We start from the raw sequence: 25,752 nt of genomic DNA, 5'->3' as shown, positions 1-25,752 counted from the left end.
TGACTCTGAACTTTTATAAAGAATATCTCTTTGGATTTGAGACTTTAGTCTTTGCAACTTTACAGATCTTCTTTATGCACCAAGAGCTTGTAACACTCCAAAGAGAAAGGAAAAATTGAAATCGCATCATATGACCCCTTTAAGAGAAAGAAGTTCCAGATAGTGTTTCTTTTTCCTTTATTTCTCAGCTTTGATTTATTAATTTCAGGCACTGATATCTGTGGTGCACCTATGAAATTAGGCCCCACAAAGAACTGGACTTTCCCAAACCTCAAAGCATCTGCAGAGCCGTCTGAGGTTTATCTTGGCGTTGGAGACGGAGTGGAGCCAGTGAGTCATAAGACTTCATTTAAGAGGGTGAGCATCACTTTAGATCCTAGTGTCACCCAACAAGACAATTACAACAATTTATTTTATTAAAACTATTTATATACACTACCTTTCAAAAGCTTGGGGTCTGTAAGATTTTTGTAAAGGTTTTTTTTTTTTGCCTTTATTTTGATAGGACTGTATACAGTAGTCAACATTTGAAGTGGATCAAAAAAGTTCATCAAAGTTGTCCTAAGACAAGAACGGGTATTGTTTTGGTTTTAGGACAACTTTGATGAAAGGTTTTGATCCACTTCAAATGTTGACTACTGTATATAGACAGTAAGCAAAGTGGGAGAGAGAGAGGGAGGCGGGATCAGGAAAGGTCTGTGAGCCGGGGCTTGAACTCTGGACGCCCCGAAGTGCAACGGCTCTATTTGTCGGTGTGCTGCCCACAAGACTATCGGTGCCAACCTGTAATGTTTTTGAAAGAAGTCTCTAATGCTCACCAAGGCTGCATTTATTTGATCAAAAATACTTTAAAACAGTAATATTGTGAAATATTATTGCAAATTAAAATTGCAGTTTCCTATTTGAATATATGTTAAAATGTAATTTATTCCGGTGAAAGCAAAGCTGAATTTTCAGCATCATTACTCCAGTCTTCAGTGTCACATGATCCTTCACAAATCATTCTAATCTGCTGATTTGGTGCTCAAGAAACATTTCTTCCGTTATCAACAGTTGTGCTGCTTAACATTTTTGTGGAAACAGTGATGCATCTTGTTCATTCTGTGATGAATCGAAAGTTCAGAAGAACAGCATTTATTTATAAATGTCTTTACTGTCACTTTAGATCAATTTAGTGCCTCCTTATAATAGTATAAAAGTATTAATTTATTTAAAACAAAACAAAAAATCATAATGGCCCCAAACTTTTGAACGATGTGTGTTTCTCTTAGTGTACACACACAGTAAAGTTCAGCAGCATGTTTACTTTCTTGCATTTAGATTACCTTTGCCATCATCTAAAGTTCACTGAAAGTTAGACTTTCAGTGAACACACATAGACTGTAATAAAGTATTATTATGATTAATGAAATGATTAAAGTATTATTATGTGTTGTCATGTTATATATTATCATGTACTGTTCAGTGTTACTCACTGTGCCTTTTTGGGCCTGTTTTACCTGCAGCGCAACAAGACTAGTGATTCTGTAGCCAGCCGCGAGGGAGACCCGAGAAGTCTTCCTCAACCCGGTCAGGCACGCAGAGGCAAAAGCCGTGTTCCCGCTAACCCAGACATGGTGAGGGACACTGGTTTGGAGTTGGTGAAAGAGAGACCTGACGACGGCCTGTCTCCAAGCCATCCCCAGGTCCTGGAGACTCCCGAGTCCCTGAGCGATTCCCTCTACGACAGCCTGTCCTCGTGTGGTAGTCAAGGCTGAAGTGTTTTCAGAGGGAATGAATGATAACCAGGTACAACCTTTTTGTAACCCCCGATTCTCGTAACACTTCAGATATTTTTCAAAGGTGGATACTTACAGGATAACCCTTTTTTTTTGACCGAAAAAACCGCACGCCACATGTCACCCACGAAATACCCACGTTTCTATCCTGATGGTCGGAAGAAGGACTTTTACAGTGTTTGTGGTGGTGTAATTTTAGTCCATTATATCATCTCATTCGTGTTCTCTGTTTGAAGTGTTAGCAAAAGTAGTGACGTTCAGCTCATATTATCTTTAAACTATGTTTCAAGGACGAATCCAAGCTCATCGCGACAAGTCTTCCAGTTTTTAATCTCACAGAATGTTCTGGTTCTCATGCAACATCAGTGCACACACTCTTTGGTAACATTTATGTAAAGTTATTGGAAAGTGAATGTTAATATATGTGATTTTCAATTAATTTAATATGCATATTTCATGAAAAGAAAAAAACGCATCTGTGTAAAACTGCATCAGCCGTAGACTTTTGATTCATTGTGTTTAAAGAAAAAAAAATATTGTAGCAGCAACATACAGTAAGTGCGATCCATATAAGAAAGAGCTACAGTGTTCCACGGTGAATTATTATTTACGTTTATTTATTTTCTTTGAATAGTGTGGTAAGACAAGACCACCTTTCATTGGTTACTCCTTTTATGTTCTGTTCAAACATGTTCTGTGCCTGACTTTGTGTGTACATGTCTCGCTGTACGTCTCTAGGTTAGTTTGGTCTCCAGTTCTGGGCTAGCCATGACTTATTTTTTGTGTTACCTTTGTTTTTGCAACGATTTAAAGAAACTTGTGACTCGGGAGCTTGTGACCTAATTTTGAACTGTGTATTGTTGGATCACCCTGCTTACAATCAGTGAACTTTAACAAAGCTTAAACTTAAACCCAGGATTTTATTATCCCAGTTTGGCTCTGACTGACTAGACACGAGAGAAAAATCATCAAATCGTTCCTTAGGAATTTTGAAAAGGTGGCTGATGATTTCTTCATGTTGATGTAATAATGCTGACTCTGCCTTATGCATCTTTCCACAGCTGTTAGAAATTAGCCTCCTGTGGGCCAGGTTTCATGTTGATTACTCAGCAAAGGGATTTTGGGGAAATATTTCCCACAAACCCATCGTATTTCTTCAGCTTAAAACATTTTGGTGCAATTCAAGTCAAGGCTCGTTGCATGCGCTTGACGATGCTAATCCTGCAACCACTTCAATTTCAAGTGGTTGCTCAAAAAGCCATAGGTTAGTAGATTAATAGTACAACCCAAATCCTTTCAAATCTGTGCTGACCTCAATAGTTTTTTTTTTTTATGAAACGACCACAACAAAAGACTAATTATAAACATTCACAAGCATATATGCTTTGTCATCCAACAGTCTTTCCAGGCCTGTGTAAAATTTTTGTAGAGAGAAAATCCTCACTCTTATGCGCATGTCATACTTGATTTGTCTCAAAATTCTTGTTTTGTTTGTTTTTTTATAAGTAGTTTGTGTTACTATCGTAGTTCCCTAATTTGCCTGCTGTTATAACCTTTATTATTTACCTTGTTGTAATTGTCAGGAATATTTTATATTAGTTTGGTATGTTTACAAAAGAATTGATGATGAAGTTGTTAATATATCTGTAAAATGTTTATATAAGGTGCTATCTGATTTTTGTTTTCACTCTGCCCTGCAAAAGCCATAAATGTGTTTTCATAATCTCCTTTCTAAGCAATCGCCATCACTCATGCTACTCAATAAAACCTTTTTAAGTATGTTCCTATGGTGTATTTATTATAGAAAATATGACATATGTTGTCTTCATATATACTGATGGATTCTGGTGCCCCTAGTGGTCAGAACAAGGATGTACAAGTTACTTTTCAGATGATAGAAGCAATTTAATGTGACTGAAAATGTATGATACATCCTATTTGGTATCAGACCATTTCAAAATGAGTATCATTTTAGGCCAAAGAATCTGAATGCTTGTTTTGTGGTGTTTCATCATTCAAAAGTGGATGTGTCTTGAATTTGAATGCTATTTGAATTCTGTGCAGCTATGTATAAGGTTATTATTATTATTAATAGATTACAGTGACTCGATAAGACAATATGCAGAAAACATTTACATAATTTTCCACAGAAAAAAATTTATTGTTGCAAATACAAGTCAAAAAATAACAGATTTGATCAGGGCAGTTTTTTAACCAAAAGACAATAATCTGCCCTTTCCAATATTTGCTGTTTATAAAAATCATGAGTATTTGTGCTACAGTAAAAACAACTTATAAAAACATGATCATGTTCAAATAATATAAGATGAAGTTTGTGGTCTGCGTCGACAGACAGTATCATACAAAGACAATTCAAGTTCAATTCAGGTTCAACCAAATATACACATAGATGACAGCACAAATAATTGTCTGCATAAATACAGTAGAGAGAAAGACAATTACTGAACAAGATAAATCTCTTTGGTTCATTCTGTGGTGTTAATTCTGCTCCTCACATATCATAAAACCCCTTCAAGTACACTTGAAGCAGAGACAAGGCCACTTTAAGATGAATACAGGAAGTGCCAAGATAAGCATGAAGTTGTAATTCACACAAAACAGTGTATTTTACATAATGCCATGTTAACGCAGCTCAGCGACAGTAAAAAACTGCAGTTTAAACAAGGCCTTGTGTAAAGTAATAAGACTTAACAGAAACAAGGATGAATGGGTGCTTGGTGTCACATTTGCATTTATGGAAATAGTATGCATAGCATGCTGGATAAAACGATGTGTATTCCTGTGGCATTTTTTTTGCTCTAATCTGGAATACACAAGAAACACTAGTTTTCCTTTAAAGTATGATTATGAATGTTGAAGACTGAAAAAGTATGAGTTCAGGTAGGACTTTGCATAGAGAGACTGGCCTGAAAGTTTATTGTGCTTTATGTTATAACATAATACAGTGACTTCAGCTTCATTGTTGTGGATTATGGATGACCTGCCCTCTGAACTGTTTTAGTCTCCCAAAAGATGTCATAAATGTAAAAAAAAATGCTAATAGCAAAACATAGAAAAGTAAAAAAGGAATACAAAATCTGTAATTGTTATTGCAAAAGGCAAGCTCAATGACGGAGACAAAGTTGGCGTCTGACCCCAATATTTATCATCGCTAACTGCTCAAGGTCCTCAAACCATGTAGCAGAACCGCATACACTTTGTGCTGAGTAGAATTATGAGCTTTCGTGTATGTTTTTAGGTCAGAAGGCGGAGTCTCCTGTCATATGAGCCGCTCGCGTGTGATTGGCAGTCAGTGCTACACAACATGGAGGTTTGCCCTGGTCTGGTGGTGTAGGGATTATGGACCCCTGAGTTGTTCGAGTCTGCTGTAGACATCATCAGCCTGACTTAGCTCTTCAAATACTGGGATGAGGTGAAGTAGTTCAGTGTCCTCCGAGTCATCAAACCAGGAGAGTACAGGAACCTGTTAAAGGCACAGAGGTTATTATACATCACTACTTTACAGGCTTAAGGGAAAAATATAAACATTTTGGGATTATTTGAATCTACTGGGTTTATGTATTTTAAAAGCATGAAGATCATTTTAGATGGTGGTACATTAATAAAGTTTTACATATACAGTTGGGTCCAACAGTCTACAATTAGTTCAGCTTTTAAACATTTGTTAACACGCACTTAATATTTGATGATAGATATATATTTATAAAATGTATACAGTATATAGAATAGAATATATATTTGTGTGTATATGATAGATATAATAATACATACAACCACCGTTCAAAAGTACACTACTGTTCTTTTTTTCTGGTTTTGAAAAAATATTTGTTTGAAAGTTTGAAGAACAGCATCTATTTGAAATAGAAATCTTTTGTAACATTGTCTTTGTGGTTATTTTTTATCAATTGAATGCATCCTTGCTGAATAAAAGTATTAATTTCATTTAAAAAACACAGTTATCAAACTTTTGATATATACATATCTGAGACTTTTGAACCCCACTGTATAAATATGTCAAATACAGCAAAAATACACAATTGTTAAATAGCAAGAGGGAGAATCTAGAGGGCAGGCTTTAACAAAAAAGCTAAATAGCAGCAGGACAGTGAAACCCACAGCATTCTCAGGGTGGAAGATGTAGGAGGCAGGGGAGTTGTCCAGGATCAGGGTTTTGTGGAGCTCACGGCCGAGGCGACTCAGGTCTTTAACATAGCAGCCTTGATAGAAGACACAAGATTCCCGGAAGAGCCGTGTGCGGAACACGCCACACTGATCCAGCAGGTCAGTCACGGGGTCTGCATACTATCACAGCCATGAATGGGGAGAAGGAGGGATGGGTTAAGGAAACTTTGATACTGGCGAAGAAAATAAATCTAACGCTACAAGAGCATAACTGACCAGCACTAGTGAGGGATTTCTATTTCCTGAATACCTATTCTATTTGTCTGAATACCTTAGCAAGGCTGGCAGTGAACAGGACACATTCAAACAGTTCTCCCATCCTCTGAAGAAACTCATCCACATATGGCCTCTTCAACACATACACCTAAAACACAGACAGGTTTGTTGTTGTTTAGGAGACTAATGTTTTTCATTCACCATTCAAATGCAGAGTCTTCAACGTAGCATCTTTAGTCAATTTTTAAATTCTGTAAATAAAATAAATCATGTTCTGTAGGTCCATCTAGGGCTGTCTGTCGCTCATAGCCTCCTCCTGAAACAAGTAATCAAGAATAGGCTGTACTAGTGGGAACTAACCTATCCTGGATTACTTGAACCAGGCAGAGGCCAAATGTAGTTTCTGTGAAAAATTGCAGAGAACAAAGGTTTAGGGAATATTTTAATATAAATTCAATCTCCTAATTTTAAAAACTATGAATATTATATTCTAGCTGTGGTGTTTACCACAGTTTTGTGAGTAAAACAAAAGGATCAATGGGCAAATAGAGTATCTTGTGATTGTACACATGACCTCAAAATCCTCGTCCACTAACGTAAGTGTTGTTCTCACATCAGTCCAGCAGATGGCGCTCATCATTCACTTTTGAATACAGAACAACATATCCACTCTTTCCTCGGGCACAATTCAAGTCCGTGCGCACTGGCAGGAGATTACTGCTGTTTCTCACATACACAAACATTTATCAGATCTCACCTGGTGTGTGGTCCCCTCAATCTCCACAGGCACAATGAAATCTGCATTGCTTATTGGCTACAAAAACACAATGTGGATACAGTTAAAAACACAGGTGGTGTCAGTGTGGAACTGTTATCAACTCTGTTGTTTAAATGCAAATACAATAATTATTGTACAGATCATTTCATGAATCTACTCTTAAAGTTAAACAGTATGAAGCTCCTTAAAATGTCAAATTTACAATACCAGTCAGTGTTTGATAAACTGGATGTACCTTAAATGAGCTATGCACCAGTGTTTCATCCAGATCTATGACCACACAGATCTTCCCCTGGTCTTGAGAGGTCACTGCTGGCAGCAGACACTCTCCTGGTACCTACAGATAATATGTAACCGATCAATATTTTATTATTTCTTTTGAAAAAAGATTGATTGATTGAAAAAAATACATTGCATTGCCCCTTTATTGTCAGAACCGTACATTTAATTTTACACATCCAGATTATAATTCACACATTTTATATGGAATATTTTCTATTTACCTACCCACATATACAGTGTGTATATATAATATGTAAATAAATTATTTTATTAATTAAACAGAAATATACAATTTGACAATGTACAGAGTTTCTTTTCTTTTTTTTGTGTGTGAAATGACATAATTTAAGGATTGGCAGCTATTTCTAGTTAATCCTTAAAATGTTTCTTTCCTTATTTGTTTCGTGTTTTTAATGATACAAAATAACAAACTGGAACAAAAAAGTGACAAAGTGTTGATTAATGGTTACTATAATACTTTGGCAATTGTCCCATTGTCCTCAGGCGCTAGCAAGGCATCATGGGTAGGTGATGTTGGCAGTTGGGCATCTTGAGCTCGAAGGCAACAGATGAGCTTTTTGAAGATATTCCTACTCCCAGGTTTCTGAGGTGAGCTTTTATTCACCTGATCTGTTTGAACACAATAAAACAATTTTTTCAAATGCATAATTTGCATATATTACTCCCGCTGATAGTAATTGTATTGCATAAACATAGCATAAAAAGCCTCATGTTGTGTGGTTTATAAACAATCCCACTTGAATCCCACTAAAAGCTACTGTCAAACCCCACCCAGAGCACATTAGTAAATGTTAATAAATATTTTCAATGAGCCACTTTAGTCTCCAATAGATGGCAAACAAAAACTAAATTCACATTTGCCAATCAGCTAGATACATTTGCATCAAATGCACCACCGAGGCTTGACAGAGCTTTTAAATAATTCAGAGCACTGGAATGAAATGTATGGTTTTGTCAGTAAATGCAGCTCCTATCAACGTCAAAATCACCAAATGCTCAGCCGCCCCTCTCCAGAGATGGCACACGTTGCACAGAAACAGAAAATCTGTTTTAAATGAGACTGCTGGCCATGGCTGGTATATGTTATATAATCTCAGAGGGCGGGAAAGCCCACACATTTCAGCTGTACCTTCGGAGCAAAACATACACACACACTAACACACTCACAGACCGCTCCTGCCATTTAATCACAGGAGAGTCTGGCAGAAACAAGCCCTAGAAGTGCATAGGCCACAGAAATAACTCATAGCCACAGAAATAAGAGATGTTTTGTAACACGACATCTGTAGTGAGCTTTGTTGTGCATTACAGAGGGGCTCCTTGCATATTTAGGGGGCTTTAGGCATACTTTTGCTTGTAAATATTTGCATGTAAGTGAAACATGATTTTGTTCATACATGCCTGTTGAGATTCCAAAGAAGAAAAAATGGATATAAAATCTCTTGCAACATGAAAGTACACCATGCAATGATTAGAATCTGTTTTTATTGCTATGGTGATGTAACTTCAGTACTAGGAATGGATTTTTTTTTTAACAGTTTAAGGAATTGACCATGATGATGAGCAGGGGGGCGATCCCAGGCACCTTTCCCCCTCTCGTTCCCTATGGGGGCTTATGTAGCCATAGGAATCATCTTATGTAACATACGAGCAGCATGTACAGCAGAGGGAGGATGAGAGAAAATGGCCTCCTCATCATCATCATTGACTCTGTGCTGTATTTGCCCATCTGTACACTCGCTGATAACGCCCTGCTTAACAAAAGGACTCAGGAAATGGAGTACAAGGAAAATGTGTATCCATGAATTCAAATGCACTTTCTTGAAAACATTTTTCACATGAGGAGGGAGCGATACTGCCGTGCATTTCGAGCGGATTGGAAAGAGTGTTTTGTTAAGGACCGTCAAAGGTTCTGCTACAAGCTTTTAAGTGGTCAGGGTTTTTAGCTATTACACTTGTGCTCAGATCTAATCAAATGAGATTGTGTGTGTGTGTGTGTTTTTAATCAATCGACCGAAAAACAGTTTAACTGCTGAATAAGAGAAAAGTATTGTTTTTTCTCAGTTGTGTTACATGTATCTAACAAGTGAAGATCAGAAAACACTGATAAAACAGCAGCAATGTTTTCCTAGACAAAGTGTCTTAGAATTGCTCTAAAACCAATTGGTTTTACAAATATCGTATTATCAATATATATGGAAGCTATTTTTCAGGAATTCAGATTGCTGCCTGATCTCTGTCACCCTGATATCTACATATACATCCTTATTGATTAACCTTTATATTTAAACTAAGCATTGTTTTATTGTCTTTCTTCATGGATTGCATTTTTGATGTTATGATTTGCATTAAACTAAAGCATAGTTGGATACAGATGGATATTAAGCTAAAGACAAATTAAGACATAACTGTCAGTTTCTAAAACGGAATCCTTGCTTGATTTGAATACCACCAATGCAATATATTCAACAAACTTGTTTAATCTACGGTTCTATAGCAAAGATAAACAAAACTTCACATAAAAAGTGCAAACTTTCTTTGCATTTGGTATCTGGTTTAGGGGTCAATGTCATGACTTGTACGGATCTATTAAATTACTCAAAAACATTTTAAGAAATGCATTTCATACAGAAAAATGGCTTGAATATGGCTTCTATAATATTTTCAGTTGCTGAATGAAAACTGTTTTGATATTTCATTGTGAAGGTTAAGGTCAAAAATGTCTAGGTAGTGTACCTGTCTGGAGATTGAAAATAATGACCGAAAAGGATTATGTTCTTGCAAAAAAGAAATGGTGGTAAAAGTACTTATATATAAATGTTATTATTTCTTAAAAATAAGATTAATAATATTTGAAAAACTTCTGACAGACAAATCCAAGTCAGTGTGGCGTATCAAGCAGGAAGCCATTTTGTTGTCATGTAACAAAACAGAGAACCTTTTTAGACCCTGACAAGTGTGAATTATAGCCATTTAGTTTGTAATAAAAGTATATACTATATATTTATGTATTTTTAATATTTATATATTGTTGACCTTTTTAAGCACGTTTCTTGATATTCATGACTCAAATTCATTCTATTTTTACCCTGAAAAATGTTTTTGAATTTGAATACACTCACATTATACTTGAAAAGAAACTATTTCAGTTCTTTTTACTTGGTTACACCACTTGACAGTTTCAGAGTTACGCCGTCTAAATATTTGCTCAAATTTATACAACAATGGCCTCCTCATCATCATCATTGACTCTGTGCTGTATTTGCCCATCTGTACACTCGCTGATAACGCCCTGCTTAACAAAAGGACTCAGGAAATGGAGTACAAGGAAAATGTGTATCCATGAATTCAAATGCACTTTCTTGAAAACATTTTTCACATGAGGAGGGAGCGATACTGCCGTGCATTTCGAGCGGATTGGAAAGAGTGTTTTGTTAAGGACCGTCAAAGGTTCTGCTACAAGCTTTTAAGTGGTCAGGGTTTTTAGCTATTACACTTGTGCTCAGATCTAATCAAATGAGATTGTGTGTGTGTGTGTGTTTTTAATCAATCGACCGAAAAACAGTTTAACTGCTGAATAAGAGAAAAGTATTGTTTTTTCTCAGTTGTGTTACATGTATCTAACAAGTGAAGATCAGAAAACACTGATAAAACAGCAGCAATGTTTTCCTAGACAAAGTGTCTTAGAATTGCTCTAAAACCAATTGGTTTTACAAATATCGTATTATCAATATATATGGAAGCTATTTTTCAGGAATTCAGATTGCTGCCTGATCTCTGTCACCCTGATATCTACATATACATCCTTATTGATTAACCTTTATATTTAAACTAAGCATTGTTTTATTGTCTTTCTTCATGGATTGCATTTTTGATGTTATGATTTGCATTAAACTAAAGCATAGTTGGATACAGATGGATATTAAGCTAAAGACAAATTAAGACATAACTGTCAGTTTCTAAAACGGAATCCTTGCTTGATTTGAATACCACCAATGCAATATATTCAACAAACTTGTTTAATCTACGGTTCTATAGCAAAGATAAACAAAACTTCACATAAAAAGTGCAAACTTTCTTTGCATTTGGTATCTGGTTTAGGGGTCAATGTCATGACTTGTACGGATCTATTAAATTACTCAAAAACATTTTAAGAAATGCATTTCATACAGAAAAATGGCTTGAATATGGCTTCTATAATATTTTCAGTTGCTGAATGAAAACTGTTTTGATATTTCATTGTGAAGGTTAAGGTCAAAAATGTCTAGGTAGTGTACCTGTCTGGAGATTGAAAATAATGACCGAAAAGGATTATGTTCTTGCAAAAGAAATGGTGGTAAAAGTACTTATATATAAATGTTATTATTTCTTAAAAATAAGATTAATAATATTTGAAAAACTTCTGACAGACAAATCCAAGTCAGTGTGGCGTAACAAGCAGGAAGCCATTTTGTTGTCATGTAACAAAACAGAGAACCTTTTTAGACCCTGACAAGTGTGAATTATAGCCATTTAGTTTGTAATAAAAGTATATACTATATATTTATGTATTTTTAATATTTATATATTGTTGACCTTTTTAAGCACGTTTCTTGATATTCATGACTCAAATTCATTCTATTTTTACCCTGAAAAATGTTTTTGAATTTGAATACACTCACATTATACTTGAAAAGAAACTATTTCAGTTCTTTTTACTTGGTTACACCACTTGACAGTTTCAGAGTTACGCCGTCTGAATATTTGCTCAAATTTATACAACATTTATTTTCAAGCCATCATAAATACAAAAATTATAGAAGATAATTGGCACGTGTTTTAAACTATATTGGTAAATTGATTTAACCTTTTTATATTACCATCTTACATTTCAACTACTGCATCTGTTCACCTCTCAAACACCATCATTCCTGAGATTCTTTGCTGTTAAAGCCACAAACAAGAAAGTCACACTGCACACTTTACAAACCGAGTTCAAGGGGTCTTCTAGGAAATTGTGCAGACTTGGCTTGGCTATTTTCCCAACATTATGGCTGCTCATAATTCGCTATTCCAGCTCGTAAACATCAGATATAATACCCTAACTGACATCAGTGAGGTACAGTCATACTAGAACGACCGGTGTTTATATCGTATTTGCGTCAGCTCTATAATAAGCGCACAGCTCTGCGCATATTTACAAGACTCGCGATAAACACTGGTACGAACTGGGCGTTTAAACAGAGAGGAGATAGACTCGCCCGCCAGGTAGTAAGTAAGGGGTTACCATGTAATTTTCCGCACAACACTGTGGCCTTTACTCGTTAAACGTCTAGATAAGGCCTTCATTAACCGTTAAGGTTTAAACGCGTATAATCGCAGCGTCGCGCGGCAGATGGAGGGCGTGTGCTGAGGGGTGTGTTGTGCATTCCAGCGCGGCACCTTGCGCTCTGCATTAGGCCGATGTTTTTCTACATTTCAGCTCGATATTTTGTGTAGTTTTACTGCAGTAGGAGTGTGAGATATGCGAGTGTACCCAAGTCGAGTAAACAGAAAATGTTTCTGAAACACAATCTCCTTAACGTTAAAACAACATGTCACTCAAATGATCCATTAACCAAACGACGTCCACAAAAGAGGAAACAACACGCGACACGAATGAACTCAAAAAATATCCAAACATCATAATCACATCTATTGTGTGAAGGAACAATAAATAAATACATACAATAAAAAATACATAAATAAAATGCATACTTTATTAATATACATCAAGGAGCCCAAATAAGAGAGAAAAACATGTCAATGTTTTCAACACGTCGTCTGAAATTCTTTTAAAAACATATTACGTAAGCATTCAGCAATGCCTTACTGCAACAGCAAAACATGTACATAATAAAATAAGTTACACCTACATTTTTTTTCTCTTTATTAAGCCATATAAGTTACAAAACGGAGTGTATTTACGTTTCGCTGTTCAAACCGTTGGAACTTAACGAATTCCGCTCGCGACTCTGTCACTTCAAATCGCCTCAATATGACAAATAACTGTCATAGCTCCAATCGCACATCGAGCAGCGCGACGCGACAGAGAATATGAGACCAGAGAGAGCTGACAGTGCTGTAACATCACCGTTTAGCATGTGACAGTGCGTTGCCTACCTGTTTTCGAAGACGATCGAGAATCCTCTCTCTGCACTTGAGTGATGATAGAACTTTCCATCTAACAAACGCACAGCCCTCAACGTCCAACCAACCTTTTCCAGCGACACACAGTCGGTCCGCATTTAGTGGCATTAAAAGCTAGCGAGGCTTGAAATTAATAATTTCCGTTCGCGCAAAAATATCTCAAACCTACGGCGACAAAATATTTTGATATTTATTTATTCCCGCCTTCTATTCTCTTCCACATGGGAGGGGCATGGCACTTTGTTTTTGTTTTCTCTTATCTGCTATTTTTTTAGGCTTCGCGTCTCGGTTTACTTTATCGCTTGTATATTTATCCATAGCACCCTCTTGTCTAGGTGAAGCCCTGACTTTTTCTCCAACAACATGGAGAATCCAGGCGAAAGAAGAAAAACAACCGAGGACATGGGGCAAGGACGGTTTCAAGTTCCCCTTACTACAGATAAACAACCCCGTAGCTGGGCTATATCCAGAATAGTTTTTTTTTTAAAGACACGACCAATTCGCTCAGATTTATAATTTGAGAAGATAAGACGCGAAACTAGACGATAATTGACTGTTTTTATGTTTTTCCGTGTATTGTTTTGCTTTGGACGGACTCGGAGGGGCGCCTTAAAACAGTTGGTCGTTTCGGATTGGATCTCCAGGAAGTGGGAGTAGCTAAAGCATTCTTCTGTTCTGCACACTCCACACCGAAAATGCTCCAGTGCTGGTTTTGTCGCAGATCAGTAGACAGAAGCGATCATATTAAATCTACACTGCAGTGTCGGAATGCTAATTTAATAATGAGAAAATTGCAAAGGAGATGAGTGATGCGATTGAACGGGTAATACAATGGATAAAAACAAACAAAAAATACATCACACCTACCTAATTATTTTTCTGCTGATCCTCCTCATCATAACTATAGTTATGATGATGAAGTGGATTAAATAAGGCTATTTATTGATCAAGTTGAAATAGATCCTTGTGTTATCAGTGCACAATTTGAGTAACCTGCCGATTCTGTGGCAAAAATAGGTAATTTAATAAAACATAATAAACATGAGTGTAAAATGTAAAGACATTGATTTGTTAATGTGGTATTTAGCGTGTTGATAAAAAAAATTAAACATTTATGGCCATTTATGTATATTTATTGAGTGCTAAAAGCTGTATTTTAATTACTCAAATTAATGCAAGTGTAATGTTAATTCCAGCATGAGAACATGAGGTTATGGAGTATGACACCACTAAAAGCGATTCATTAATTAGGTCATTAAACATAAACAGAATTAAAAATGAACAAAATAATCAAGCCTCACAAACCATGTTACTACTTAGATTACAACTTGTTTGTTTTGATAACAATATTTCATGTCATGATATGAAGCATAGTTGATCAGATAAAACATCATTGTTAAATTGCAGTGATCAACTGTGTGAAGAAAAATATATGCATCATTTCTTAATTATGAAAGCTTAATAGCTTTTGACCAACTCTAATGGCCCTGTATAATGCATAGCACAAGGTGTTAATTTAATGATTTAATGAATAATTGTACAATAGCCTATTTGTTTTCAAACAAAAATTAAAGCTTTGCTCCTTCATTCTATTTTTCTACATTCTATATTTCTATCTTTTTTCTCTGTCTCTTTCAATCATAGGAACAAAGGTAGAGGATGGTAAATGTAAGTGATAAAATGGCAACAGGCATAGTTTTTATGAGTCTGAGTACTGCCCAGAACTCCTATGTTGGAAATCTATTCCTGACTATTACCAAATGGGACCAATTCTATACCACAAAGCCAAGACATAAACAAGAATGGTACCACTGTTTACATTCCTAGTTTTAGAAATGTGGAAGTTGTGCAGATGTCAGATATGTGACTAAAATATTAAGCATGGAGAGCTCCAAAACATGTTTTTTTTCTTCTTCTTTTTTGCACTCAACTCTGCAAGGGAAGGCATGGAATCACAAAAGAGCCATTCTATTTACCATGCATTATAATATCAAGCCATACTATTTCAAACAAATCTTTTTTAAAGAAGGAAATAAAGAAGATAATAAAACATTAACAAACTATATGCTTTTAAGGTAAAATAATACATTTTGCTTCATTAATAGCTTTTTTTTTTGTAACTACACTTTCTCAGCACATTGTAAATAAAAGCTTTTATGTTACAGAAACTTTAACGCCTCTTCCTTGCTGTATAGTGCACCTTGTTTGTCCTGTTGACTAAACATTCGGTAAAACTGAGAGATAAAAAGACATAGTTAATGAAGCTTTATCTTGATTTAACACAAGTCGAGCTGAGAGCGCTCTCTTAAATGATTTAATATTGAAATAATAGTTACAGCAAAGAAGCTGGTGGCAAAATGATTACAGTCAATCATGTAAGGTGGAAGTAACCATAGAAAGCATTGATAGAGGCTTTGCACAAGCAAATTATAATGAATTACGATCATTGTTGTCCTGTAATTTGTTTTCACAAGAGAAAGGTTCACGTGATATTTCCATTACTCGTTTCATTTCTCATAATTTAAATTTACAACAATATGTACAGAGCAAAAGTGTGTGCAACAAACCAATATTGATCTCTTAAAGGAATCAATTCGCCTTTCCACCCTTTTTGGGGTATAGGCGGTCAACCAGAGCTCGCCTCTATCTAGGGCTTTCCTCTCAACCTCAGGTGTGACCCATCTTTTTGCAGTTCATGTCAAGGTCTCGACGCCAGGTCTTTCTTGGCCTTCCTTGGCATAGCTTCAGAAACGTCTTAAAGGAATAGTTCACCCAAAAATGAAAATTTGCTGAAAATTTGCTCCTCTAAGCCATCCAATATGTAAACAGATTTGGAGAAATTTAGCATTACATTATTTGCTCACCAATGGATTATTTGCAGTGAATGGGTGCCGTCAGAATGAAGTTCAAACAGCTGATTAAAAACATCACAATAATCCACAAGTAATCCACACTACTCTAGTCCTTCACTTAATATCACGAGAAGTGAAAAGCTGTGTATTTGTAATTAACAAATTCATCATTAAGATGTTTTTAACTCCAAACCGTTGCTTCTGGCCAAAATACGAGCCCTCTATCCATAAAATTGCATTTTCCATTGAACAAGTCATCTCATTTGAATCAGCTCTGTTTACAAGTGAAAACAGTCAAAGCTTAAACAAAGGTTTAAACAAATATGTCGGTGGATTTTGATGTGAGAGGACAACAGGGGATGGACATTTTCACCAGATGAAGCATTATTATGGATTATGGACTTGTATTTTTGCCAGAAGCAATGATTTAAAGTTAAATCATTAACTTGTATGGATTATTATTGTGGATTATCGTGATGTTTTTAATCAGCTGTTTGGACTCTCATTCTGATGGCACAAAATCTGTTCTGATGAAGAAACAAACTCATCTTGGATGGCCTGAGGACGAGTACGGCTTAAGCAAATTATCATTATTATTATTATTATTTGGGTGAACTATTACTTTAATAATGTATTCCTCTCAAATATCTTCTTTAGCAAGGTAAAAAAAAAAATTGTAAATCAGTAGGTACCATCATGGAGTTGTACATGCCTTTAAAAAGTTCATTAAACCCAAACGGTAGCCCAATTGTTGTGTTTTTATAAGGTTACAATTCTGGATTGGTGCCTTGAACAAGGACGGAGCGAAATTAGAACCTGTTCCCTAACATTCAAGCATCTCTGGTGTACATTTCAAGACCAGAAAACAAGAAAACTGTCAAGCTGTTCAGCTGAGATGCATTCAGTTTATTATAAATATACACTACCACTGAAAAATTTTGGGTCATTTTTGAAATGTTTTTTAAATAAGTCTCTTATGCTCAACATGGCTGCATTTATTTAATCAAACGCAAAGCAAAAACAGTAACATTGTGAAAAAGGTTACAGTTCAAAATAACTGTAATGTTAAATGCTATTCTTAATATAATTTAAAGTAAATTTAATTCCTGTGAGTCTTTAGCTAGGTGCTGATCCACCATCTGGTCTGAATACATACTGGATCCGGGTGACTGCGGTGAAAATCCATCTTTGCCAGCAGGAATAAATTACATTTTAAAATATATTAAAATATAAAATTGTAATAGTAGTTCACAATATTACTGTTTTTGCTGTACTTTTGGTCAAATAGCTAAATGCAGCCTTGGTGAGTATGAGACTTTTTTTTAAACATCAACAAAAAATTATTCCAAACTCTTGATGGGTAGTGCATATATTAAAATGTATTTACTAATAACTACTAGTACTGATAACTCTAATAAAAAATAGAATATAATATGAATGCAATTTTATATTGATATTTATTTTAGTATAATAATATAACATTAACTCTATTGTATTGTATAAGTACATGTAATAACATTTATCTTGCATTAAATTAAATAATTGTAAATAGAAGATTTTTTAAAAGATGAACATATGAAAAAACATATGAACATGGGCTTTTAAAGTGATGAAATCTTGAGATATCTCCAGGATTCATTCAGTCTTCAGGCTCTTTGTACATATCAATAATCAGTGAACAGGATATAAGCTACTAAATCCCGCCTAGGGACCCCCACCCTCAGTGACTTACGGTCCGTGCACTCAGTGACCCGAACACATATGCTCAGCGAGAGCTGTGCCCAGATTGACCAAATCTGAGGTTTCTGTAAGGCTCAGACTCAAGTCTGGAGCCATGTGATTTGCAGGAAGGGGAAGGAGACCCCCTCCCTCAATCACTCTCTCCCCCCCAACCCAAACCTGCCCCTGAGTGGCCCCTGCCAGGCTCTGTTTCCAGGAAAGGGGCCTAGTGGACAGGCGCAGGGGCCTGCATCAGGGAGAGCCTGGCTCATTGAGAAAAACAAAAACAGAGAGGGGAGGTGGGAAGACTCTCCCTCCTTACATAACAGTCTCTAGCAGTGAAAAAAAAGCCTCTCTCTCTACTACCACCGTACTTGAAACCCGTCTGTCTGCTCTTTACACAATGCCACACCCTATAGTTGGGCTCTGCTGGAACTTCAGCATTTGGGACGGTTTTATTTATTGGACAGAAAAGATACTCTTCCTTTAATTACTTATTTTAATTGCCAGCTGGATGCTCATTAGATGCATTGAGCATGGAAGTGACACGCACGCCTCAAGCTTGCAAAACTCTTTGCTGCTGTGCATGAATTTTAAGATGACAACATATAATAGCTGGAGGTAAACTGGGTTGTGCAATGCATATGTGTAAAGAACATGTAGTAATATTTATTAGGGTATTGGGGTTCAGAGGCACATACGATGCTCATACTAACAGTCTATGAATTTTGACACTTTACTGCCTCCTTGTGGTTACACTAAAAAATGAAAAAGCGAAAAATAGTACAGTAGACCATTTATTATGTAAAGATTGACAAAGTAGCTCTATGAGCAGTTTCGTGTTTTCAATATTTGTATTTAGTCTTTTAAAAGGCGTTTTAATTCAAAACACCTTGCAAATAAGAAACATAGCAAGCAATTTATGATAACAGGCAATGATATTCACAGTACACAATGCTAAGTGTAAGTTAGTGAAAAGTGAAATTTTATAAAAATATTATAAAGTATGTTAAAGCATTTATAAGTATGTTTAATGTATTAGACCAACTATAAAATGTTTGACCACCTCGGGTTGAATAGGATATATATATAGGATATGATCTGCTTTGCATGTTCCCGAACAGGAACTGAAGCAGACAAAAATGTCAACATGTCTACAAGAACACCGATACAACAAACCAAGAAAATAGTCATTGTCAAATTAACGACTCAACATATAATGAGTGATGCAGATGATTCTGATATTCATCTTCATAAACATTTTAATATTTTGATATGGTGCTCGGTTATTATTGGTAGTCAGTTATTATTAATTGCTCTGATTACTAGCGTCAATTTTGAAAACCGTTTTTGCTGCTTAATATTTTTTAGTATTTTTTGTCAGGATCCTTTGATGAATAGGTATTTTCAAAGTAAGGTAATGTAGATTTCATGCATTCATTATGAATTAGCATACATGTAAAATAACAGTATATTATAATAATGTATATTATTTCAATATAATGTTACAACGCATTTAAAAATGTCATGATATTCAGCACTCAGTTATTTTTTTTACTTTAGGCAATTACTTTAATTTCCACAGGATGAATGTAATATATAATCAGTCAATGAACAAAGATAATTGTGAACACATTAGCAGCTCATATTTTAACATCCAATAAACACACAATGGAATAACAAAACAAATGAATCCAAAAGGCCAGAGTTATGAATAATTCGTACAGCAAAGCATAAATTGTATATCTTAAACTATTACCAGTGCATGCTCAAAAATGATTACCACCAAAACTAGAGCTCAATTATATACACAGTGTCAATAGGAAACATTAGCCTAATTTCTTTAGGCAAATGAGTATTTTAATAAAACTTTCTCAAATCCAGAAAATACACATCGTTCCTTCCATTTTTCATAGCGATTTAAAAAGGGTAAATTATAGTTCCTAATAATATAATTCCTCTCAAAGCATTTCTCATGTTTAAATTAAATCATTTTGAATGACTTTTTACAATACAGATGTCAATGGAGACACATCAATGTCAGGAATAATATGCTCTATTATATTAACTAACATTTGACTGAAGGAGACTGCTGAGGTAACAGGGTGAACTGAATTCTTAAAAGTAATAAAATAAGAATATGCAGGCTATATACAATTATGACTTAACAGGGTTCATAAAAACGCTTCAGTGCAAATAGGTCACATCTGGATGGATTAATTATCCTATGAACTCTCAAATAATGTTATCTAAACTAGACTTTTGCACTGCATTTTTGCATTTAATGATGAGATCTTAAATAGAAGTGCTATATATAGGCCTGTATGTTAGTTTTCACAAAACTACCACCCTAAATCCTTTAGCTGGCTTGTTATCTTTGGAAATAACATCTCAGGAAGCTCAAACCCTGTCAAAAGCAACCCACCCAAAATGTGAATGCCTTTATATATTATGGCACTCCAAACACCAGCATTATTTACATTACTCCATTTTTTTTTTATTATAATTTTTTTTTTTTAAATGAATTCCACCTTCATGTGGAAAACAGTCTTTCCCCTCACCAATCCCTCATTTACAGACATTTCTCTTAATTATCCACATTCAAAAACGTGATGAAAGTGACAGTGTCTAAAATGATTTATATGGAATATATATCTACGCATTGCAACATTAGAGAAGGTTTTGTGGCTTGAAGTTTTGTACATTTACAAACATGTCCGAATGCACTTGTTGATCCCAGTCTGGGAAGCAAGCAAAGATCATCCTTGTGACATTTTAGGGATATATACATGCTGTTCTTATTCATAAAGACTTGAGGAGACCGTCTTAGAACTCCTCATGTACGTTACGGGCATAGTCCATGAGTTTGCTGCCAGTGAAGTACTCGCTGTATTTAAGGATCTCCTCTAGTTCCAGGTTGTGGTTTTGGTTCTCATCCGCCACAGCAATCATCTGCTTGGCTTCATTCAGGGCGTTGTACTCATTCATAGGGTCCATGTATTCCTGTTTGACAGAAGGAATATCAGCAAGGCACAGATATTCATTCAAATGAGATGCTATAAATGTATTCTTATCCTTTAACAGCACTCATGAAAGAGGACCAACCTCCAGCTCTTCCATGGTTACAATCATATCATGGTTAGCGTCAATGACTTCTTCAAACTCCTTCTTCCTTTCACGAACCCAGTCGTCATCGATGTCTTGGGCCTGTTGATTCTCCACAGTTCCCACGGGAAGGGAGATAAATTCAGCAAGAGTCAATTTTCCATCTCCATCTTGATCTGTTTAGAAAACATATAGGGTTTGTTTGCCAATAAGAATCACAAGAAATGTGTTGCCATTTCTTGGGTATGAATTTCAGATTTATATGCTTACCAAGATCTCGGACGATCTCCTTGACCATGTATCTCAGCATGCCTCTGCTGTGCTCTGGATGCAGGAACGAGAGGAACTCCTCTTCATTCAGCAGCTGGTCAGCTGGAGGGTTATCTGCCTGGAACCAGCGATCCTTCAAGCTCTCCAGAACCTCCTGAGCTGTAGTGAGGCCATATTTTATTCATATCATTTTAAATGGCTTTGTTATGAGTACTAGACCATATCAGGCAAACATCTTCTACATTGAAACTTACTTTCTTCATCCACTTTCAATTCTTCATTGTTTTTTATCTTCTCAGCTACTTCTTTTTCATTAAAACCTTTGCTGGCCAAAAACTTCACACGGTATTCATCCCAAGTTACATGTTCTGCGAGAGAACAATTTGAGCAGATTCAATTGAAATTGGCAGTCAAGACCATTGTTAAGTGTTATGAAATCATCATGCCAGATGTCAAAAACAGGATACTTATTATTTTGCTCTAGTAAAACACAGGAAACCTTTTTAACTACAAATCATGTTTAAACTTACCTGAAATCTATTTCAACATATTTCTACTTGACAAATAGTTTTATTATGCCATTGGTCTAAATAACAACATCCACTTACCATCCCCATCAGGGTCCACGGCACGAAAACTGAGCTTGTTTTCTTTAACGGCCTCCTGAAAATGTTCTTCTGTTTTCTCCATGATCCAGCGCTGCATTTCTTTAGCACTGACACTCCTGTCTTTATTAATATCCACCCTAGAAACCGAGAGTAAAGGTTTGATGATGCAGCTATAGGCACGATTAGGTGAAATTAGGTGATAAGATATTTATGGCATCATCACTTTAAAGTAATCAATCATTTGCTTAATGCATAGGATTGATTGTTTTTAAGGTCAGCATGAAACGGAAATTCACCCTTTTTTCTAAATGCATCTTACTGTGAACAATACATCCATACATACGTTTCATTCTTTTTTATTTATTCAAATTTTGTTTAGCTTGTAATTTAATCAAAATATCATAACCCAATCTTCCGACGAAGATACCAGACTTCTCTCTGGTGATGTATGAGGGACTTGTTCTTTTGACTGCAAGCTTGCATTAAGAGCTGCCTCTATCCAATCAACAGAACCCCGCCTTACATTTTTTCTATGCGCTTCACTCAGATGTATGTCACATTACAGAAGTCATCTGTCATCTACTTCTGTTTCATCACAACTTGCAATAATTGCTCACTGTTCATTGGGTTAAACTAGAAATGCCTTTAGAATGACACCCAAAGCACATCATGGGAAAATCGCATAGTTTCCACAGCTGTGTACATACTTGGTAAAGATTTCAATAAGTTTCTTCCTGTTCCGTCTGGGCTCGGAGTCCTCCTCAAACTCCTCCATCTCCTTCCCCAGAAACACCTCCTGATGAAAGTCTTTATTGAGGTGACCGTCCATTTCCATCTTCACACCGTTCAGATGGTCAGGTGGAAGGATCTCGTTGTCCTCTTTGCTGTTGGGGTGTTTGTCTTTTAACGCTGACATATTTGCCGGCCTGGCCTGAACATTCAAAGCCAGCATTGCAAATACTGCCAAAGTTGAGGTGCACAAAAGTTGAGGCTGAGATCTTCTCCGGTTAGACATGGTTTTACTGCTTAAACAGATGTAGGAACATTACGAAAATAAAAATAAAAATCACATTAAAGCAAACATATATGCGTATATATATATTAACACACCAGTCTTAATTATTTGCTGGTTTTAAATGGATTTTGAGCACTTTAGCATGGTCAGACTGGGAAACCAGCTTAAATCAGCTTTTTTTTTATATTGAGAGCAATATCAAATATGAAAGACTTCTTTAGGACGCGGTGGACTGACAGAATTATACCCATTACTTTATTAGTAAGCGTTTAATATTAGCCTACTCAGTACTGAATCAGTATCAGCACATAATGTTTGACAACACCTGTTTCAATGCAGCTTGTGAACGGAAATAAATAACAAGCTAACGTTACCTACCTGTACGTTTGAACGGTCCTTTCCAAAAAGTAAGTATCAGATGAATGAACAGAAGCCAGTGGCCTGCTGTATTTAAAGCAGCTTAAGCGGACTGTTTATGTACACGTCGCCACTCGAGACCAAACGCTGCTCGCTGGAGCGGTTTATGGCCCTGAACGCGATGTCCTCCCTCTCTGGACTCAGATAACACACAAACACACACAGGACAGACCGATGACCGCAAGAGTTCACGAGGACTTACACCAGGAAGGCGTTGAGCAAAGAAACATTGCTACGTTGTCAGTATCGCGTGTCTTCTTCTTGTGTAACATTAGGTGAGGGATAACGCGGATACCGCGCACATATCGCCATCTACTGTACCAGCAGACCAATGCCTATGAAATATACACTGGGACAAATGTCTGTTTACCTTTCATATCAGTTTTTCTCTCTCACCATCTGTGCTGAAAGCCGTACTTGTTTAGATATCTCAGACTCACATTAGCTTCTTGTTATTCTCCATTGGGGGCCTGTTGAACAGTTACAGAAAATACATACAGTTTTAATTATGAACATGATGTGCTTGAGAATCCATGATGCATCACATACTAACAGTCCTGGACCTGGTGCAACGATTAAAATGTGGTGGCCGATAGACCCTGAGATTAATCAGTCCCTAGTTGTGCTATTTTTCTGTGTGATGGAGAAGTACCTGCGCACTAGTGTGCTACCTTTGCCCAGAGCAGAAGAATGAATAGTTCAAATGAACTAAATAGATAAAATAGTTAGGATGTTCACCAAGGCTGCATTCATTTGATCAAAAACACAGTAAAACAAAACAATAATACTGTGAAATAATATGAAATATTTAAAATAGTCTCAGAGAAATCAAACAACTGGTATAGAACTGCTTTAAAGCAATGTGATGTAAAAGTGATGTTTGACCAGCTGACTGATCTGGTTCTTTTAGAGAAGGTCTGAGCATTTCAATGAATTTATATGGGGTCATCTAATAACATGAAATGCCTCCATCTGCATGTATACATACTGAAAGTATTAGAAAAATATAGAACAAACCATATTTTTTTGTATCATACTTACCCCAAATTTTTAAACTGTCCCATCCCAGGAATAAATTACAATTTATAATATGTTAAAATTGAAGACAGTAATTTTAAATTGTAATAATTGTTCATAATATTGTTGTTTTACTGTATTATAACACATTAAAACAACTATATATATAATATAATATAATACAAAACAAAGTGCAATTTGTATATTGATTTAATATACATGACATTTGCATATTAAGTTAATATACATAAAAAACTATGGGGTTCCATTTGTGTCAAAAATGAGTCGACTGCTTTGTGTTTTGTTAGAAGACTGACTTATTACAGGTGAAATTTTGCCAATACCTGCTTTACTGGACGTACAGTGCACAAATATGTTTAGAAAAAAACTACTGTAATTCACCAAAAAGGCTTTTTCATGTTCCAAAGGTTGTAGTATGTTCCTAGATACATGACTGACTTACTATGTGTGAGATTTTGACAATACCTCCCGTCATATATGTATAGTACACAATTATTTTCATAAAAAAATACTGTAGTACAACCTTTGGAACATGAAACAAAACAAAAAAACCTATTGGTAAATTACTAGTGGGCAAAACTCACTAAATATAAGACAACCTTTGGAACATGATAAAACCCACTTGGTGAATAACTGCAGGTTTTTTAAATAACTATTTGTGTACTGTACATACAGTAAGGGAGATATTGGCAAACTCTCACCTGTAGTAAGTCAGTCTTGTAAATAAGAAAACACTACAACCTTTTTCTAAAAATATTTGTGCACTGTACATACAGTAAAAGAGATACTGGAAAATCTCACCTGTAGTAAGTCAGTCTTGTAACTAGGACTGTATTACAAGCATTAGAACATTAACAAACCCTTAATTGATAAATTACAGTAATTAATTTTTTTTTCATTTGTGTACTGTACATACAGTAAAGAAGATATTGACAAAATATCACCTGTAGTAAGCCAGTCTCATAACTAGGAATGTACTACAACCGTTTGGAACATGAAAAAACCTATTGATAAATTACTATATTTTTTCTACAAATATTTTTGTACTGTACATACAGTAAAGGAGGTATGAGCAAAATTTCACAAATCATAAGTCAGTCTTGTAACTGCAAATGTACTACAACCTACAAATAATTTTTATGAAAATAATTGTGTACTGTACATAGGCCTATATGATGAGAGATACTGCCAAAATATCGCATGTCAGTATCTAGGAACATACTACAACCTTTGGAACATGAAAAAGCCTTTTTTGGTGAATTACAGTAGTTTTTTTTATTTT

At 35.7% G+C, this 25,752-nt stretch overlaps 3 protein-coding genes across 7 annotated transcripts in view; 1 reads left to right on the top strand and 2 right to left on the bottom strand.

The window, feature by feature from the left end:
* The window catches only part of nckap5l (NCK-associated protein 5-like), a 38,433-nt gene extending 34,925 nt beyond the window's left edge, over window positions 1-3,508 (top strand). For all 4 annotated transcript variants that reach the window (XM_016283813.1, XM_016283812.1, XM_016283814.1 and 1 more), the window contains exons 11-12: window positions 209-357; window positions 1,506-3,508. In XM_016283813.1, coding sequence (XP_016139299.1) covers window positions 209-357; window positions 1,506-1,757 — 401 coding nt within the window. In that variant the 3' untranslated portion in view covers window positions 1,758-3,508. The remainder of the gene's footprint in view (window positions 1-208; window positions 358-1,505) is intronic.
* A 586-nt stretch (window positions 3,509-4,094) lies between these two features.
* ctdsp2 (CTD (carboxy-terminal domain, RNA polymerase II, polypeptide A) small phosphatase 2) lies at window positions 4,095-13,958 on the bottom strand. Of its 2 annotated transcripts, XM_016283817.1 has the most exons (7): window positions 13,420-13,958; window positions 7,736-7,887; window positions 7,211-7,312; window positions 6,955-7,011; window positions 6,253-6,345; window positions 5,916-6,101; window positions 4,095-5,262 (listed from the first exon to the last, which is right to left on the bottom strand). In XM_016283817.1, the coding sequence occupies exons 1-7, from the start codon at window positions 13,478-13,480 to the stop codon at window positions 5,137-5,139; spliced, it is 777 nt and encodes a 258-aa protein (XP_016139303.1). In that variant the 5' UTR covers window positions 13,481-13,958; the 3' UTR covers window positions 4,095-5,136. The 2 variants fall into 2 exon arrangements, with proteins under 2 accessions (XP_016139303.1, XP_016139304.1); XM_016283818.1 differs by lacking the exon at window positions 6,253-6,345 and having other exon boundaries at window positions 13,420-13,957.
* A 5,607-nt stretch (window positions 13,959-19,565) lies between these two features.
* LOC107593920 (45 kDa calcium-binding protein-like) lies at window positions 19,566-23,712 on the bottom strand. Its single transcript, XM_016283811.1, has 7 exons — window positions 23,394-23,712; window positions 22,708-23,022; window positions 22,001-22,137; window positions 21,647-21,760; window positions 21,393-21,551; window positions 21,123-21,298; window positions 19,566-21,020 (listed from the first exon to the last, which is right to left on the bottom strand). The coding sequence occupies exons 2-7, from the start codon at window positions 23,013-23,015 to the stop codon at window positions 20,844-20,846; spliced, it is 1,071 nt and encodes a 356-aa protein (XP_016139297.1). The 5' UTR covers window positions 23,016-23,022; window positions 23,394-23,712; the 3' UTR covers window positions 19,566-20,843.
* Between the last annotated feature and the right edge of the window lie 2,040 nt (window positions 23,713-25,752).

This window comes from Sinocyclocheilus grahami, unplaced genomic scaffold (genome assembly GCF_001515645.1).
Source record: "Sinocyclocheilus grahami isolate Dianchi unplaced genomic scaffold, SAMN03320097.WGS_v1.1 scaffold177.1, whole genome shotgun sequence".
Lineage (NCBI taxonomy): Eukaryota > Metazoa > Chordata > Actinopteri > Cypriniformes > Cyprinidae > Sinocyclocheilus > Sinocyclocheilus grahami.
The sequence above is the reverse complement of the archived record's forward strand: the minus strand, read 5'-3'. Positions and strand labels throughout refer to the sequence as shown.

Bases quoted from the DNA above. Each gene is read 5' to 3' on its own strand.
- ctdsp2 (XM_016283817.1), bottom strand. From the start codon at position 13,480: ATGGAAAGTTCTATCATCACTCAAGTGCAGAGAGAGGATTCTCGATCG. The intron at 6,102-6,252 runs GTATTCAGACAA...TGGCTGTGATAG, and splicing joins TCACTGCCAGCCTTGCTAAG to TATGCAGACCCCGTGACTGA. The intron at 5,263-5,915 runs GTGGGTTTCACT...TGCCTTTAACAG, and splicing joins TCTTCCACCCTGAGAATGCT to GTTCCTGTACTCTCCTGGTT.
- LOC107593920 (XM_016283811.1), bottom strand. From the start codon at position 23,015: ATGTCTAACCGGAGAAGATCTCAGCCTCAACTTTTGTGCACCTCAACT. The intron at 21,552-21,646 runs GTAAGTTTCAAT...GCCTCACTACAG, and splicing joins ATTGAAAGTGGATGAAGAAA to CTCAGGAGGTTCTGGAGAGC. The intron at 21,021-21,122 runs GTTGGTCCTCTT...TCTGTCAAACAG, and splicing joins TAACCATGGAAGAGCTGGAG to GAATACATGGACCCTATGAA.